At 42.5% G+C, this 16,537-nt stretch overlaps 1 protein-coding gene and 1 pseudogene across 1 annotated transcript in view; one reads left to right on the top strand and one right to left on the bottom strand.

Moving 5' to 3' along the window:
- The window catches only part of CCDC158 (coiled-coil domain containing 158), a 108,045-nt gene that overhangs the window by 48,708 nt on the left and 42,800 nt on the right, over nt 1–16,537 (top strand). Inside the window, exons 14-18 of the mRNA XM_078148837.1 lie at nt 3,539–4,021; nt 5,880–6,069; nt 7,180–7,332; nt 9,752–9,864; nt 13,866–14,024. Of these exons, the coding sequence (XP_078004963.1) occupies nt 3,539–4,021; nt 5,880–6,069; nt 7,180–7,332; nt 9,752–9,864; nt 13,866–14,024 (1,098 nt within the window). The remainder of the gene's footprint in view (nt 1–3,538; nt 4,022–5,879; nt 6,070–7,179; nt 7,333–9,751; nt 9,865–13,865; nt 14,025–16,537) is intronic.
- Nucleotides 1,184–2,052, bottom strand: LOC144455305 (zinc finger CCHC domain-containing protein 9 pseudogene; annotated as a pseudogene).

The raw sequence follows: 16,537 nt of genomic DNA, 5'->3' as shown, positions 1-16,537 counted from the left end.
GGGATGTGATATATCCATTCGATATTATGATAAGTACAATAGGAATGTATTTCTTTTCCTTTAAAATGGGTTCCATTATCACTTTGAATTTGGGTAGGGGTGCCATAATATAATTAATGATAACTAAAGTCCGTATGGTATTTTTCTGAGTTGCATTTTTATATGGACATGCCACCAAAACTCCAGAATATGTATCTACACATCTACAAATATAACGGCATCCTCTGTCTATCGGTAAAGGACCCACATAATCTATTTGCCAAATTTGAGCAGGTCATTGACCACGGCTCTTTCACCTTTAACGGTGCGGGGAATCAACCTCTCCTTTTCAGGTTGACATATAATACTTTCAGATTGAACTTGCTTTAAAAGAGAGAGAGGGAGGGATACCCCCTTTCTATTGCCCGCCTGTATAAGGATTGTGGTCCTAGATGTCCTGCTTGTCAATGTACCCATCGTGCTAGAGAATTTTCTTCTTGACTCTCTTGGTTATTTTGAAGGCTGGCTATTTTTGCTAGTTGATCAGCATGGGCATTATACTCATGTTCAGGAGTGTCCACCATAGTATGTGCGTGGGATCAAGGAGACTGGAACATTAAGTAACAAACTATGTTACCCGGGAAGCCAATTTATCTCAAGCAACATTTTTCTTGAGAAAAGCATGTAATTGTCCAAGCAATTGATCACTCCGTGGAGATGTACACAACAAACAGGTATTTGGAGCGTTGATCGAGCTCCAACCTTTGTTAGAATGTGTGCTCACCAGGGAGATGTGCACAAAACAAAATATCAAGACTGCTTTTCCCTGGTTTACACAGATATAAAGGGGTCATTTGGAAGGGGATCTTTAGAGTACTTTGATGTCAGAGATAAGGACGCTGCCTCTCTGTTGGTCAGAAGCAGAACGCGTGCACAGCTTCTGTTGAGTTGGAGCGGGACATCGCCCCATTGCCTCCCTGACCAAGACCTCTTGGCCATTCTTCAGTCTCTCCACTCTGTTAGGTATCTGAGCTTGCCTGGTCAGTGAGTGTGTATCCTTTCTTTTCTTATTCCCCCTTTTCTTTACTTTAATTATTACTTATATTGAATGTTTTTTCCCTCATCTTTATGTGTGTGTTTTGTTTCAATCGTTAATCATTGTAAAATAAATGTGATTATTTGTTAAGTTTACACTGAGTACGTGTCATTATATCTTGAGATCCGAACCTAAATTGAAACTGCGCAGTAAGTAATCCTTTTGATTACGTATGGGAATCTCCAAAATCTGCACCCATCCCCTCAGTCCAATGACCCACTGTGACCATGTTATCTGAATTCTGATTTTTAGGGCAATCTTTCTTCAAATGTTCCACAGAACCACCAAATCTGCAACCACCACCTTCAGCATAAAGTCCTTTAGGATTATCAGGACAAGATCAGGACAAGGTGTCCTACTTTCCACAAATGAGGAAACTCTCCCATAGCTGGTCTACTTCGACTTTGCATTTGGTTATTTCATGTTCAATGGACCCACATCAGTAACTGATCCCAGTGCCCATATCTTGACTCTCAAGCACAGAGGGGCAGTCCATGACCTTGCTTTCTGCAGTGATAACAAACTCATGCAGGTTCCTTTATTTTTCATCTTTCCAACCTCCTTCCTTCTTGGCAACTATCTTTTTTTGAGAGCTGTTTGCTATTTTTTTCCTCTCATTTACAGGCTCTCTGCTGCTGTCACCTTCCCATATTGTCTTAGATATTCCACGGACCCATTTACATCTTGATTGGTGTAAGAGGCTTTCTTTTTGTTTTCTGATTGGTATGCATCTTTTTCTTTTTTTTCTTTTTTTTTGCTTTTTGGTGAGGGATTCGGGGTTAAGTGACTTGCCCAGGGTCACACAGCTTCAAGGAGTGCATCATTCTTTAGGGAGAGACCACTGGAATGAAAGTGTTAAGCCTTGTGTAGATGTTGAGTTGCTCTCTCTCCGTAGAGCCCTTCTTCATATCTTCCCATGCTGTTGCCTTCAAAGCCTTCTTATTATGTGCTGTGTTGGTTCATGCCCACCTGGTCATGGTTTGAACCAAGGTACACTCTTGTCCAAGATCCCTGTGATGGGTGAACCCCGTTAAAAGGCTAAAATCCCTCCTTCTGCCTAATTACCTACAGCCTCCACCTCCATGGGCTGTCAGGGAACCCCTCCAACTTGCCCAGGGGGGCGGAGCATGTGGGCTCACCTCTCTGGCCTTTTATTAATTGACTCATAATTATTGCAATGGGGGCCCCGATGGCCAGCAGACCTTTGCCTTTTGGGGAAGCTTGGGGTTGTGCTCTTTATTGCCAAGGCCGTGCTAACACTCACCACCCAACTTATTCTGAGCTCACACAAATATCAGTGCCAGATGCTGTGACCTGGTCATCCTCCTCCGGACATTCTCTAGATCTTCAGTGTGGCAGCCACCACTGAGCACAGGAGTCCAGAAATGGTCCTGAGCAAGGCAGAGTGCACCAGGGCTACAGACCTTCCAGGTCCCCAGACTGGCTATGATGGATGCCTCTCCTAATGCAATTGAAAAAAAAAAACTAGTGGCCATGTTTATGCTATTGAACTTGCAGTCTCATGGATCTAATTTTTGTTAGATCTTTTTTTTTCTCATGAACCTCCATCTAGCCACATTTCCCATATTCGTACTTGTGATGCTGATTTTCTGAATCAGAAGGTGAAATTTCTCTCTATTAAATTCTGTTATTAGATTTGGCCTAGGGTTCTAGCCTATTGAAATCCTATTGTACCCTGACTTTATCATCCACTGTATTAGCTGTTCTTCTTAAAAGTTTGTTATCTGCAGATTTGGTAAGCATTCCATCTCTGCTTTTGTCGCAGCGCAGCTACCTGGGGCGTGACCCTGGAGATCTCCTTCTGGGTCGACATGGCGCTAATAAAAGGGTGCTCCTTGGCTCGGGCCATTCAATCTAACTGTCCTGCCTTGGGGCTCACGCATTTCTGTTTTTTCCACAGTAATAGCATGAGACACTAAGTGGAATAGTTTGCCAAACTCCAGATAAATGCTATCTACCCCATTCCTCTGATCTCTGAGACTGGTAGCCCAATAACAAAAGGAAATGGGGCTATAAGACCTGCTCTTGATGGGAGGCTAGGTGGGCTTCTTTTTGTAGAAGTTCACTCCACACTTCCTTAAGAATACATTCTAGAATTCTGCCTGAAGTTCCACTTGGCCTCTACAACTTCTTCAGAGGAAAAGAACCTTCCTGGCCTTCCACCCTGGAACAGCAGCACATTAGACCCTGATGACTTTGTTAAGCCCTCTCCAGCCCTCTTGCTGACATCTTGTCAGACGGCTTTAAATGAGCAGATGCCAGACTTCTTTCTTCTTCCATTGGAGCTAAGCCTTCAGAGCCAATTGGTTTGAGGGTTTCATCCTTAGTGAGTTCATTAGTTTACTCACATAGAGTCAGTGGTGTGTACACCTTTACCATGTTGCCTGCCTCTCCTTGTCATTCTTACAAATCCATGAAGCTCTCTTTTCTGTCAACCCTCAGATGGCAGCAATTCAGGGAAAGAATGAAAGCTTAGAGAAAGTGTCTGCCTTGACTGCTCAGCTGGAATCCACCAAAGAGATGCTCCGCAAAGTCGTGGAGGAGCTGACCGCCAAGAAGATGATGCTGGAAGGCTCTGAGAGGACTGTGTCTGACCTAACGCTGTCTCTGCAAGAGAAAGAGCGAGCCATTGAGGCCACCAACACGGAGATCACCAAGTTGCGTTCGAGGGTCGACTTAAAGCTACAAGAGCTCCAGCACCTAAAAAATGAAGGGGACCACCTCCGGAACGTGCAGTCGGAGTGTGAGGCCCTCAAGGTGCAGATGGTGGAGAAGGACAAGGTGATCGAGATCTTGCGTCAGCAGATCGAGAACATGACTCAGCTGGTTGGCCAGCATGGGCGTACGGCCGGGGCCATGCAAGTGGAGAAAACTCAGCTCGAGAAAGAGATCAATGACCGGAAGCTGGAACTGCAGGAATTCAAGGTACATGACTTCAGGTCTTCAGGGGCTGAGCTTCTGAAAACCTCTTTATTCTGTCCTATTAAGATGGAACAGTCCAGTTTTGCATAGTGGAAGCATTAAAGTAAGACAACTGGGTTAGTATAATGCACCAGTGTGGCTGACCGTGTAGACATGGGGCCCGTGAACACAAAAACAATTTTTTTTTGATAACTGTATTTCAGCCTAAATGGTTTCTTTGATAACTCTGTGTATTTTATTTTATGCATTCAAGAATGATTCTGAGAGGCGGTCTGTAGCTTTCACCAGACTGCCAAAGGTGCCAGGACCCACAAAAATGGTGAAGAGCCCCTGCCTTTAACTGTAGAGTACTATTAGAAGTTCTCAGGCAGGGTGTGGCCTGATGAAGTTTCATATTTATAAAGTTTCATAAAAATTCAATCTGGCAGCAGGATGGAGCAGCAGGGAGACAACCTTAGGAGACAGCTGTTCTAGTGGGAAGTGATATGGGCCTGAGATGGGGTGATGATAGCAGTGGGCATGGAAGGAAGCAGCCGGGCACACGAATCCTGGGATAGGAAGACTAGGATTTGAGAACCAGTTGGATCCAAGGAGGGAGGGCAGGGCAAGGTACTGGAAGCCAGAGAGGACTCGGAGCTCTTGAGCATGGGTGACTGGGAAAAGGGCAGTTCTTCCCGCAGAAATCGGGAATGAGGACCAGAGAGACCGTGAGGAGTTAGTCTAGTTCTGGGCATCTGCAGTTATCCCTTCCATTTCATGGGGTTTAGGGATGTGGTGCCCCTGTGATCTGGAAAATTTGTGTAAAGTCCATAGAGTTAAACCCTTCACCTTCATTTTCCTTTAGGAAATTATTTAAGGACCTAGCCTTTTCTTGTATGATGCTAGAGTCTACTGGAATGCCTTTTTTATAACAATTCTGCATTTCTGAGTTTCTAAACTTTTTCTGTGTTGTCTGCTGGCTTTTGTGTGTTGTCTACAGCTTCCAGAAAACTCCCCCAATTAAATTCCCATTTAATTTCTTATGCTGACCTGGGATGTATCAAAACCTCAATGGGGAAAGTTGTGATGGGGAAGGGATGACTGAGGGAGAACTCCACTACTTGTTCTCAGAGAGGTCTAGCTTGCAGCTCCCAAGATAAGGCCGTAGTTTTCAAATTCATAGAACCATTATGTGGGGGCCAGTGAGCAAACAGAGGTGCAGGGAATCTGAGCGTCATCGGCGGGATTTGGAGCGAAGTTCTCTGACTCCTGGGCCCTTGTCTTCTCACTGTTCACGCCATCTTCCATCTGCTGCTTTTCTACTGAAGTAGCTAGAAGGGGCAAGACTGGTTCTGAGTTGATACATATCCCCTGCAGCAGTTTGCTAAGGATTTTTTTTATTTTATTTTATGTCACTTTATTTATTCATTTATTTATTTATTTATTTATTCATCCATTCATTCATTCATTTATTTATTTATTTATTGTAAAAGTTTTTAACAAGGGCTTCCTTTTCTTGTAATTTTATCCATTCTATTAATGCTTTAAATAAGGTTAAATAAGGCAGCTTTGATGGCGCAGTAGATAGGATGCTGGCCTTGGAGTCAGGAGGAACTGAGTTCAAATCTAGCCTCAGACACGTACTAGCTGTGTGACCATGGGCAAGTCACTTCACCCTGTTTGCCTCAGTTTCCTCATCTGTAAGATGAGCTGGAGAAGGAAATGGCAAACCACTCCAGTGTCTCTGCCAAGAAAAACCCCAAATGGGGTCACAAAGACTCGGTCATGACTGAAATGACTCAAAAACAAGGTTATGATAAATACAAGTATGCATTATGTGTGGGCGTGTTTCTGAATCCTTTGTCTTGATTTATGCAATCAGATCATAAAAGACAAGAAAGATTCAAAAATCCGTGAGCTCGAAGCTCGGCTAAGTGACTTGGAACTTGAAAAAGTGAAACTGGTGAATGCTGGATCTGAACGGCTCCGTGTAGTGAAGGACATGAAGCAGGAGAGAGACCAGCTCCTCGCTGAGGTGAAAAACAGTCGGAATGAGCTCTGCAGTCTTTCAGGTAGGACCCTAGAGCCCGCCGGCCTGCCCGGCCCAGCCTCAATCAAAGTCACTCCCCCTATCTCCCAACGCCTACCCAGGGCCCCAGGAGCAGGGCAGACAAAGCCAGTGACATCCAGGCCAGTCCCAAAGCCTTTCTGATAGGGTCATTTCCGTGGGTCATTTCCCCTGATGTGTCAGCCCAAATTTATGACACCAACCTGGCATGTTCCACACGCATACCTGTCTTGTACTCACCTCATTCTGACTTCATTTAGTGGCTTCAGCCATAAAATTCAGCACTTGATTAACAGGCATGAGGAAAAAGCCCTCGTGCCCAACCACTCCTACCATTTCATTAGGGTTTATTAAATAATGAGGCACCAGATGTGAACAAGTCTCTTGGAAATTTCTTGGAAGGAAAGCCCTAGGATCCTTAATTGGGAGAAGAAAAATAACACAGTCCACGATTAACATAATGTAGATATCCCTTGTGTTTCTTAAAAAGTACATGTAAATGAAGTCATATGTAGGGAACCTGCAGTTTCAAGCCATCTTCTTCTGATGGGTCCTCTTTATAAAGCCAGGAAACCTGTTGTCAGCTGCTAGTCTCACTCCCTAACTTATGTGTGTGCTGCGTAAATCCAGGTTTTCATCCGTTCGCTCCTTTTCACTCCGTCTTCCACTCGTCCCTCATTTGACACCTCCTAGTGAGTCCTAGACTTCCCTTCTTCTCGCTCATGGACTGATTTTTGCCAATCAGTGTCTTACCAGACAGGCTAGATATTGGTTTACTAGGTTTTTTTTCCCTTGCCTTCTGGTGATCCCTACCTTAAGAGAGGACCTCCAGAAGCACGTTGTGTCTGAGAGCATGGAACTGACAGCTTCACTGGGTTTGCCCAAAGTGATGGAACCTTATGTGCCAAATTCAAGTTCAGTCAGCTTTAACAACCTGAGACTTGTTTGCTATCTTTTGTTCCTAGTTGTTAGTTACAAAAAATAATATCCTTTAATCGCTAATCTGCAAGCAAGTTCATATGACAGGCCTTCTTTCATTAGCTGTGATAAAGCTACGTTTATGACAGTGGGGCAGAATAGGCCACCTTCCTTTAATTGGTATTATATCGTGCAGAGGACTACGAAGTTTTAAAAAGAAATTATCGGAACAAAAGTGAAGAGATGGAATGTACCACAAACAAGCTGAAAATGCAATTGAAATCTGCACAGGCCGAGCTGGAACAGACAAGAAATACTTTAAAGACAATGGAAGGATCTGATGGCCATGGTATGCTATAGACAACGGATTCTTTTCTTTCCTCTCTTCTGTGTTTGATTCCGCTGGTCTAGATTTGCAAATAAGAAACACCTCACCTACCCGCCATTGCTTCCAGGCACTCAGACACATAGGAATTGGTGAGGCCCCGTGAGGGGGCCCACAGGTGAAGAGTAGGGGTCCTTACAGGGCAGGGCTTCCCCTCCTTCCGAGCAGGGAGCAGTCACTCCTAAAGTGGGGACACCTTCCTTCCCACGGTATTGTAAATGAAACAAAACCTGCACCCGGAACACTGGGCCCAGAGTCAAGAGGCATGAGTCTGAATATGGCAGTGCTCATGGCTCTTGGAACCTTGGGCATGTCTGAGCCTCAGCTGCCTCATCTGTAACCCACCTGATAGGTTATGGAGTTGTTCTATGACATTTAAAGGGCTTTGTAAACCTTGAGGTTACCATACAAATGTCAGCTGTTGTTATCGTTATCACGACCATGGCAGTCATTTCTGGCTACCTCTGATGTCCCCAGATCCCACTTCTTTATATAGAAAAGAACTATTCAAGGAATATAACATACTAAAAAGAATGTACAGTACCTTTCAGATTACCCGTGTGTGGCTTGTTCCCACTGTGAGCTCCATGCAAGTTGAGGAGCTGGGGCCACAAGTGGTAGAACCCAAGTCCTAGATGTAGAGCTGCTGGCCAAACCCCTAAGTCATGTATTTATTAAATGCTAGGCACAGGGGATAGAAGTATAAAGAACGGAAACCTAGAGGAGCAAGCAGGCTAGGGTGGTGAACATGAGGGCCCCTTCACACTGGGCAGGTCTCTCCAGCCCTACCTATTCCTCACCCCAATTCAGCCCTATCTGTCCAAGTTAATGGACTGGCCTGGAGAGTTATCTTTTGGTCTACATAACCACATTATGACCTGTACGTTTAAAAAGTACACATGATGGGCAAATTATACCTGGCTAAATCAAGTATAAGTTTTCTATTTCTCACTAATTTCTGGTAATTATATAAATCAAGAGGTCATTAATGAAATTCCCACTGAAAGTCACATACCATCCACATGCCATCTGTTGAACAGAACCACGCAGCCCATAGGTGCCATGTTGAAGGCTTTGACCAACTAACTGAGGCGTCCCACATTTATTGAATGCCTTATTTAACCGAGCACATGGTATTTGAAGAACCACAAGCCAGGACCTTTCTTTTGTTTTCAAAGGATCATATATTTTCCTTGTTTGTTTCTTAGCTCTCAGTTAGATTGTACCTAAGTCTTCTTCTAAGCAAAAAGTGCCACTTTAAAAGCCTTTTCTTTGGTTAACGTATTGGTTTGGTTACTTGATATGTATAATGATGCTTCCAAAACTAAGCTGTCTGAGTGATCTTTTCAGTTAGGTCCTGGAAAGGTCCTACCCTGTCCATGTCCTCGAGGCCCGAGGGTATGAGAAGGTTCAGCCCCATTCTGATGAACAGCCAGGCCCACTCTTCATTTCACACTGTAATAGCCACACGCAGAGTTCCACTAGTGACTGATCTCCGTTGTGCTCTCGTGTACTCACTACAGGGAGTTCCAATCACATTGTCATGTAACCAGGAGAGTGAAAATTGGATGGTTCATGACGTCATCAGAGCCCGACGGCATAGACAGAGCATTGTCATAGATTTCTTATGTAGTAGTATCACTCTGATCCAGGAAAATCATTTTGACGAATAATCATAAGTTATCCCTTTTATCTAAGTTCCTTTACAGATATGTGTATGTCCATAACTGAATCTGGTTATTGTTCTTCATCCAATTTTATTCAGAAAATGGACATAAAAAGTTTAAATCATTATACAGTTTACAAGATAATTATGTTCCACCAGACCAAAGAAATTCTTTTTTTTTTTTTTGGTAAAAGCAAAGAATGGTTATTGGATTTCCCCTATCCATAGCCATTGGGAAACCATGCCTTCCTAGAGGCAGCTATGTGGTTCTGGACCAGAAGTCAGGAAGATGTGAATTCAAATCCAGCCTCAGACACTTACTAGCTTACTGTGACTGTGGGCAAATCATTTCACCTCTGCTTGCCTCAGTTTCCTCATCTGTAAAGTAGAAAGAATAATAGTACCTACCTCCTCGGGCTGCTGCAAGGTTGTTGCAAATGAGATAATATTTGTAAAGCACTTAGCATGTACCGGGCACATAGTAGGTGCTTAATGAGTGTTTGTTCCCTTGCTTTCTTTCCTTCCTGCCACCCCTCCCCCCACAACCACGGGGACCTCATTGAGGCACTCCAGAATCCATACCCTTGTGGACTTTACATTGTCTCCTTACTTTATAAGTTTAGTTTAGTTTGCAATTTAGAGTAGCTTTAAAGAAAACATGGTTGCCTAGCTAGCATGTTCATAAATAATTAAGCAATTGGCACTTGCTTTTTACAGCCATGAAAGTTGCAATGGGAATGCAGAAGCAAATTACTGCCAAAAGAGGACAAATAGATGCCCTGCAGAGCAAGATTCAGTTCTTGGAGGAAGCGATGACAAATGCGTCAAAGGTGAAGCAGGACCTTGAAGTAGAAATAGAGGCGCCCTGGGGATTTCCTGACAACGGGGAAAAAGACAGTCCTTTTCGTATTCTAGAAATGAACACTTGTGTGTTAGAACCACGTAATTATAAGTATTTTCTGATCTCAATTCAGAAAAAAAGCTCAGTTTGTAGTGACGAGGCACCTGTTTTATTAGGGACAAAAGCAGGAAGAGCTAGCCTGCATTTAGAGTTGAATGTTCCCCTAAGTGCCCACAAATTTGGGAATGTTGTCTCATTGTTATCTTTACCTTTGATGAAATTATTGATGGTTTCTATGATTTGTTCTTTGACCCACCCATTCCTTAGGATTAGATTATTTAGTTTACAATTAATTTTTAATTTATGTTTCTAAGACCCTTTACTGAATGCAATTTTTCTGGTGTTGTGATCTGAAAAGGGCACATTTAATATTTCGTTTTCCTGCACTTGTTTGTGAGGTTTTTAATGCCGTAATACGTGGTCAGTTTTTGTGAAGGTGCCATGCATAGCAGAGAAAGAGTATATTCCTTTCTATTCTCATTCAGTTTTCTACAGAAGTCTATCATATCTAACTTTTCTAAAATCCTATTCATCTCCTTAATTTCTTATTTACTTTATGGTTAGATTTATCTGAGAGGGATAAATCGAGGTACCCCACTGTAATTCATTTAACACTGCAGTCTGTTTTGCTTCTGACCATCACCTCCCTCAATCTTCCCATTTGGGAATGTAAACAGCTTAACCTTATTTAATTCCTCCTAATTTCTCACTTCTCTTGAGTCTTTTTTTAAATGTCAGATTTTCTGTTCAGCTCTGGTGTTTTCATGAGGAATGCTTGAAAGTCCTCTATTTCATTAAAGGTCCATCCCCCCACCCCCATTCCCCTTCTCCCCACCTCCCCCCACCCCAAAATATTACACTTGATTTTGCTGGGTAGATTATTCTTGGTTGTAATCCTAGCTCCTTTGCCTTTCAAAATATCATGTTCCAAGCCTTCCTCTTCTTTAACATGGAAGATACTAAATCTGGTGTGATCCTGACTGTGGCCTCATGATATTTGAATGGTTTCTTTCTGGCTACTTGAAGTATCCTCTCCTTGACCTGGGACTCTGGAATTTGGCTATAATATTCCTGGGAATTTTCATTTTGGGATCTCTTTCAGGAGGAGATCAGTGGCTTATTTCAATTTCTATTTTACCCTTTGGTCCTAAGATATCAGGGCAGTTTTCCTTGATAATTTCTTGAAAGATGATGTCTAGGCTCTCTCTTTCTCTCTGTCTCTGTGTCTCTCAGTCTCTCTCTCTCTCTCTCTGGATCATGGCTTTTAGATGGTTCAATAATTCTTGAATGATCTCTTCTTGACCTATTTTTCAGATTAGTTGTTTTTCTGATATTTCCCATTTTCTTCCATTTTTTCCCAATATCTTGACTTTGTTTTTATTGATTCTTAATGTATCCCAGGGTCATTAAGCTTCCACTTGGCCAATTCTAATTTTTAAGGAATTATTGTTTTCAGTGAGCTTTTGTTCCTAAGAAGAAGAGGCATGGAGCTACTTCATTTCATCATAGTATTAGTAAATGTTGACATGTTATAGGTACTGCTTTTAGGAACTGAGTCTAACCTAATTCAATTCAACTCAGTTCAGCAATTTTTACTAAACACCCATTCTATGTAAGGCACATTATTACTTTTTGGGAATTGAAAGACAAAAATGAAACAGTCCCTTCCCTCACAGAGCATACATTTTACTAAGGATCCCTCCAGGGACATCAATGAAGAAATACAAAGTGTATATAATGTGACTGATAGCTTCTGACTACAAGATAATTGGGGGGAGGGGGGAGGAGGGCAGGGCAAATCGCCGGAGTCTGGGGAGATCAGCAAAGGCCTGATCAATGAGAATAAGCAGGAGGAGGGAATAAACATTGAGAGAGCACCTGCTGTGTGCCAGGCAAATTACAATGATCACCTCATTTGATCTTCACAACACCCCTGGGAGGTAGGTGCTGCTATTATCCTCATTTTACAGTTGAGGAAAACTGAAGCAAACAGGAGTTAAGTGACTTGCCCAGGGTCACACAACTATTAGGTGTATGAGGTTGAATTTAAACTCAGGTCTTCTGGACTCCAGGCCCAGCTCTCCATCCACTGCACCACCAGGTCAATCACCAAGCATTTTTTTTTTTTGGTGAGGCAGTCAGGATTAAGTGACTTGTCCAGGGTCACACAGGTAGTAAGTGTCAAATGTCAGGCCAGATTTGAACACAGGTCCTCCTGACTCCAGGGCAGGTGCTCTCTCCACACCAAGCATTTTTTAAGCTGTTGTATAGCAGGCTCAGGGGAGCAGTGCAGAAGCCAGAATGCAGGGCATTGCCCTGAAGGAGCTTACACTGTAATGGGGACCCAACGAGTCCTCTGGGCTCAAATATAAACTCCCCTATTTAGCTTTTCGGCCCTTCACAAGCAGGCCCCACACCAGCTCTCTTTATCCTGTCTGACCCCATTTCACATGTTACAGTCCAGCCACTGGCATCTCTGTGCCTCCTCGCCAGCTGTCTGCCTCTCTCCTCCCCGTGGCCTCCTAGAGTCCCTCTCTTCTTTTCAGGTGCAGCTCAGGCCCCTGTCTTCTGCACTCAGGAAGCCTTTGCTGGTCCGCGCAGCTGCTAATGCCCGCGCCTCCCTCCCACACTCCCTGGTATTTGACTGCTTTGGATTTACTTGTAATGATTCCATATGAGCTTCTGTGTGGACTCGTTGGTTCCCGGCATTGCCACAGGGCCTGGCACACCGTAGGAACTTGAGAAACGCTTATTGGCTAATTAATGACTGACTGCTTAAGGGCCTGAACTCCAAGGGTGAGCCTCTCTTCTCCAAGAGGCAGCACTAAGGAGGAATAGCGTTCCAGGCTTGGGGAACGGCGAGTGCAAGGGCTTGGACAGGAAACGGGGGGGGGGAGCTTGGCTGGAATGTGAGCTTATGAGGTGGGCACGACCCTTCGTTCTGAGAAGATCAGCGAGGCCAGAGGTCCCAAGCGGAGGAGTTTAATTTTACTGGAGGAATGGAGAAGCCACTGAAGGCACTAGACAGCAAAGGACGCGCGGGGAGCAGAGCATTAGGACTGTCCCGGACCAGCTGTGAGGAGGCCAGATGGAGAGGGGAAAAGGTTGGAGGTGGGGAGACCAGCTGGGACGCCTTTGTTTCGGCTCCTGACCCAGGTGGGGGTCCATGAGGGCAGAGAATGGCATGTGTGCAAAAGATAACGGATTTAGGAATGAACACAAACAACCCCGGTAACGATCCATAACTTTGCTGTGACAAAAACTTGAAAATGTCGTCTGTGTGTCCTTTAGGTGTGTACCTTGCCGCCGTGCAATAAAGAGGATGAGAAGCTGAAAAAACAGTAGGAGCAGACAGGGTGCAGAAGTGGGAGACACAAGGGAACGGGAGGAGAAACAATAAAAACGAGACATTAAATCACATTAGAAACCACATGGAAGTGTTTGCTTTACAAAGTATTGACATTTTCTTGTATTACCTTAAACTGAAGCTTTAAATGTTCATAAAATATGCTATGTAAAAGTGAGGTAATGATATGCCTTCAGTTGAGTTTTGTAAAATCTTGAAAAATGGCAATTGGCAAAAGATGTCAAATGGCCGTATCTTCTGTAGTAATGATTGGATTTCAGCAAAATTTGGTATAATGGATGTCTGCAGTTCTGAGAGGCATAAGCTCTTTTTTACAAGTAAATACAAAGTTACAAGAATAACTCTTCTATGGAAATAGCCTAGGAGAAACAGTCATAGGGCTAGCTAGCAGTGAAGAAAATAAGAATGAATCCATAGTAACATGGTCTACTTCCTCTCAGTCTCACTAATAAATAATTGAATAATATAAAAATAATTTAAAGTTAGGTTCATTTAATCAATTACTATCATCTAGTAATAGCAGTCAGATTATCCCAGAGATACTTTCTTCTCTATAATCATAGGAGAAGCGTTTCTTAAAAGAAGAGAAAAATAAACTAAGTCAAGAATTGAACGTTGTTGCAACAGAAAAAAACAAAATGGCAGGGGAGCTGGAGGTCCTGAGATCCCAAGAGCGGCGCTTGAAAGAAAAAGTTGCTAACATGGAAATTGCTCTTGATAAGGTAATTGTTATTTGAACTGATCATTTAATTTTTTTTAAAAAAGATTTTTATTCTGCACACAGACACCCCCAGAATGAACATTTCCACATGTATAGAGGACACAATAAGAAGACTGTCAATGAAATCATGATTCTCAATGTCATGCTTGTTTTCTTTTAAAAATTTATTAAGTTCAACATGTTCTTTTCAAAACTGTCCAATTGTTTGTAGTTCCTTCCAAACGTCCTTCTTTTTTTCTTCTGCGTATTTTGAAAAATATTTCAATGGCCTTCTTTTTGCTAAACCCCTCTCCCTTAAAACCCCCACCCCCAATTAAAAAAAAATTTTTTAAATTGTAACAAATAAGTATAGTTAAGCAAAATGAATTCATATTGTGACTGTGTCCAAAAACATCTGTCTCTGCATCTTGTGTCTGTCACTTCTCTATCAGAAAGTGTATAACATGTTTCATTATATGTCTTCTGGATTCTCGGTTGTGGATTCACGGTTGTTCATTGCATTGATCAAAGTTGTTAAGTGTTTCATTGTTGTTATTATACTGTAAATTGTTCTGGTTCTATTTACTTCCCAAGGTTTTCTGAAGTTATTCTTTTTATCATTTCTTATGGTGCAATAAATATTCCATTACATTTATATACCACAGTTTGTTCAGCTATTATCCAATTGATGGATACCTCTATAGTTTCTCACTCTTTTTTTCCCCTTCAGGATCAGGAAGTTTGTTCTGTTTGTTTAATATTTCCTTCCTGATATGGTTTTCTCTTTAAACTCCATTCCCTATCCTCCTCAGTTTGCCTGTGGAGTTTGATGTATTTCTACACCAGACATTCTCTCTCTCTCTCTCTCTCTCTCTCTCTCTCTCTCTCTCTCTCTCTCTCTCTCTCTCTCTCATTCTCTGTGTGTGTGCTCAATCCTCCTTTATCCATTTCAGTAAGATTTATATGATGCCTGTTTCCCCTATCTCTTCCTCTATGTTTGTAAAGTCTTCTCATTCACCCCAATCATGCAAAATGTCAAGTTCTGCCTTTTTCTTCCTCTTTTATATATTATTGTATTCTTTTACTTTCTCTTGCTTTTATCCTCTTGAAACCCTCAGAATTAAAACAATCCATTCTTAGGTTTTGTGTTTTTTTCTAATTTAACTCCTTCACCAACCTATGAATACCTGAAGGTTCTAAAAGGACACTTGTTTTTTCACCCTATTAGAATGGTAGCCTTTCATCATCATAGTCCTTCCCATTGTTCACATGTATTTGTCTTCCTAGGTATCTCTGGACTCTCGTATTTACATGTCAAAATTTCTGCTTGGCTGAGTTTTTCATCAGAAATACTTGAAATTCCTCTATTTCATTAAAGGTTCATTTCAGTTTTTGCAGAGCAAGTTATTCTTAGTTTAAGCTTATATTTTTGCCTTTTAGACTATTGCACTCCAAGTTCTCCTCTGATTCAAAGTAGAAGCTGCCAGGTCTTGTGTGATCCTGATCTGCTCCTAGGTACTTGAACTGATTCTTTCTGGGTGTTTGAATATTTTGTATTTCATGTAGGTGCTCTGGATTTGGGTTATGGCATTCCTGGAGCTTTTCTTCGCAGTTTCTTTCGGAAAGTGGTGGATGGATTTTTTTTTAATCCTCACTTTGTCCTTTGGTTCTAACAAATCTGGGTGGTTTTCATTCAAGATTTATTTAAATATAATGTGGAGGTTTTTTAAAAATCATGGTTTTCATAGTCTTTAGTGATTCTTAAATTATCCCTCCTTAGCCTGTTTTCCAGGTCAGTTTGTTTTTAATATCTTCTATTTTATATTTTCTTGTATTTTTTTTTGCTCTCCATTTTGTTCTCCTATTTCTTCAGAGTATTGTGCCAAGGCTGGGCTTTGCCCTCTTTTCCACTTACGGGTGGAGTTGTTGGCCCTTCTTGGTCACTTGGATTCCTGTGCTGATCTTCACCTCCTTTGGTTAGGGCTCCTGGTTCTTTGAGTTTCAGTGCCCTGGCTCTCTGTGATGTCTCAGGACACAGTGTGGGGGACCTCAGATCCCTGGGCAGGTCCTGCCTGCCTGCAGTGGCTAGTGCTGCTCCCGGTGGCTTCCAGGTTCTCCACAGGGCGATTCTGACCCCTAGAGGTTTTCTTTGTGAGTAGGGGAGGGCCTCTTGACACAGAGCCCAGTGAGTCACCTGTGTGTTTGGCTCTTCTCTGGTCAAGCTGGGAGGCTGCTGGTTTGTTTACCTGTTCTCATGGTGGCTCATGTCAGAGTTTCTCATTGAATGTCTTGATCATTATTTATCCTGGTATAATTTTTCAGTTTTTGCTAGAGTGGATGTGGGGGAACAGGTTCGTTTGCCACCTTTCAGGAAGCCGTCTTGACTAGAAGTGCCCATCAGTTCATTTTGTGTTCAAAATATTTCTCTGTGTAATTTACAGAAACACAGAATTTTGGAGTTGGGAGGGACCTCGGTGGCTATCCACGCTGACCTATCCCTAAACGAAAGTCCCCTTTATAACACAGATGACAAAT

This window comes from Phascolarctos cinereus, unplaced genomic scaffold (assembly GCF_003287225.1).
Source record: "Phascolarctos cinereus isolate Bilbo 61053 unplaced genomic scaffold, phaCin_HiC Scaffold_9;HRSCAF=440, whole genome shotgun sequence".
NCBI classification, from domain to species: domain Eukaryota; kingdom Metazoa; phylum Chordata; class Mammalia; order Diprotodontia; family Phascolarctidae; genus Phascolarctos; species Phascolarctos cinereus.
The sequence above is the reverse complement of the archived record's forward strand: the minus strand, read 5'-3'. Positions and strand labels throughout refer to the sequence as shown.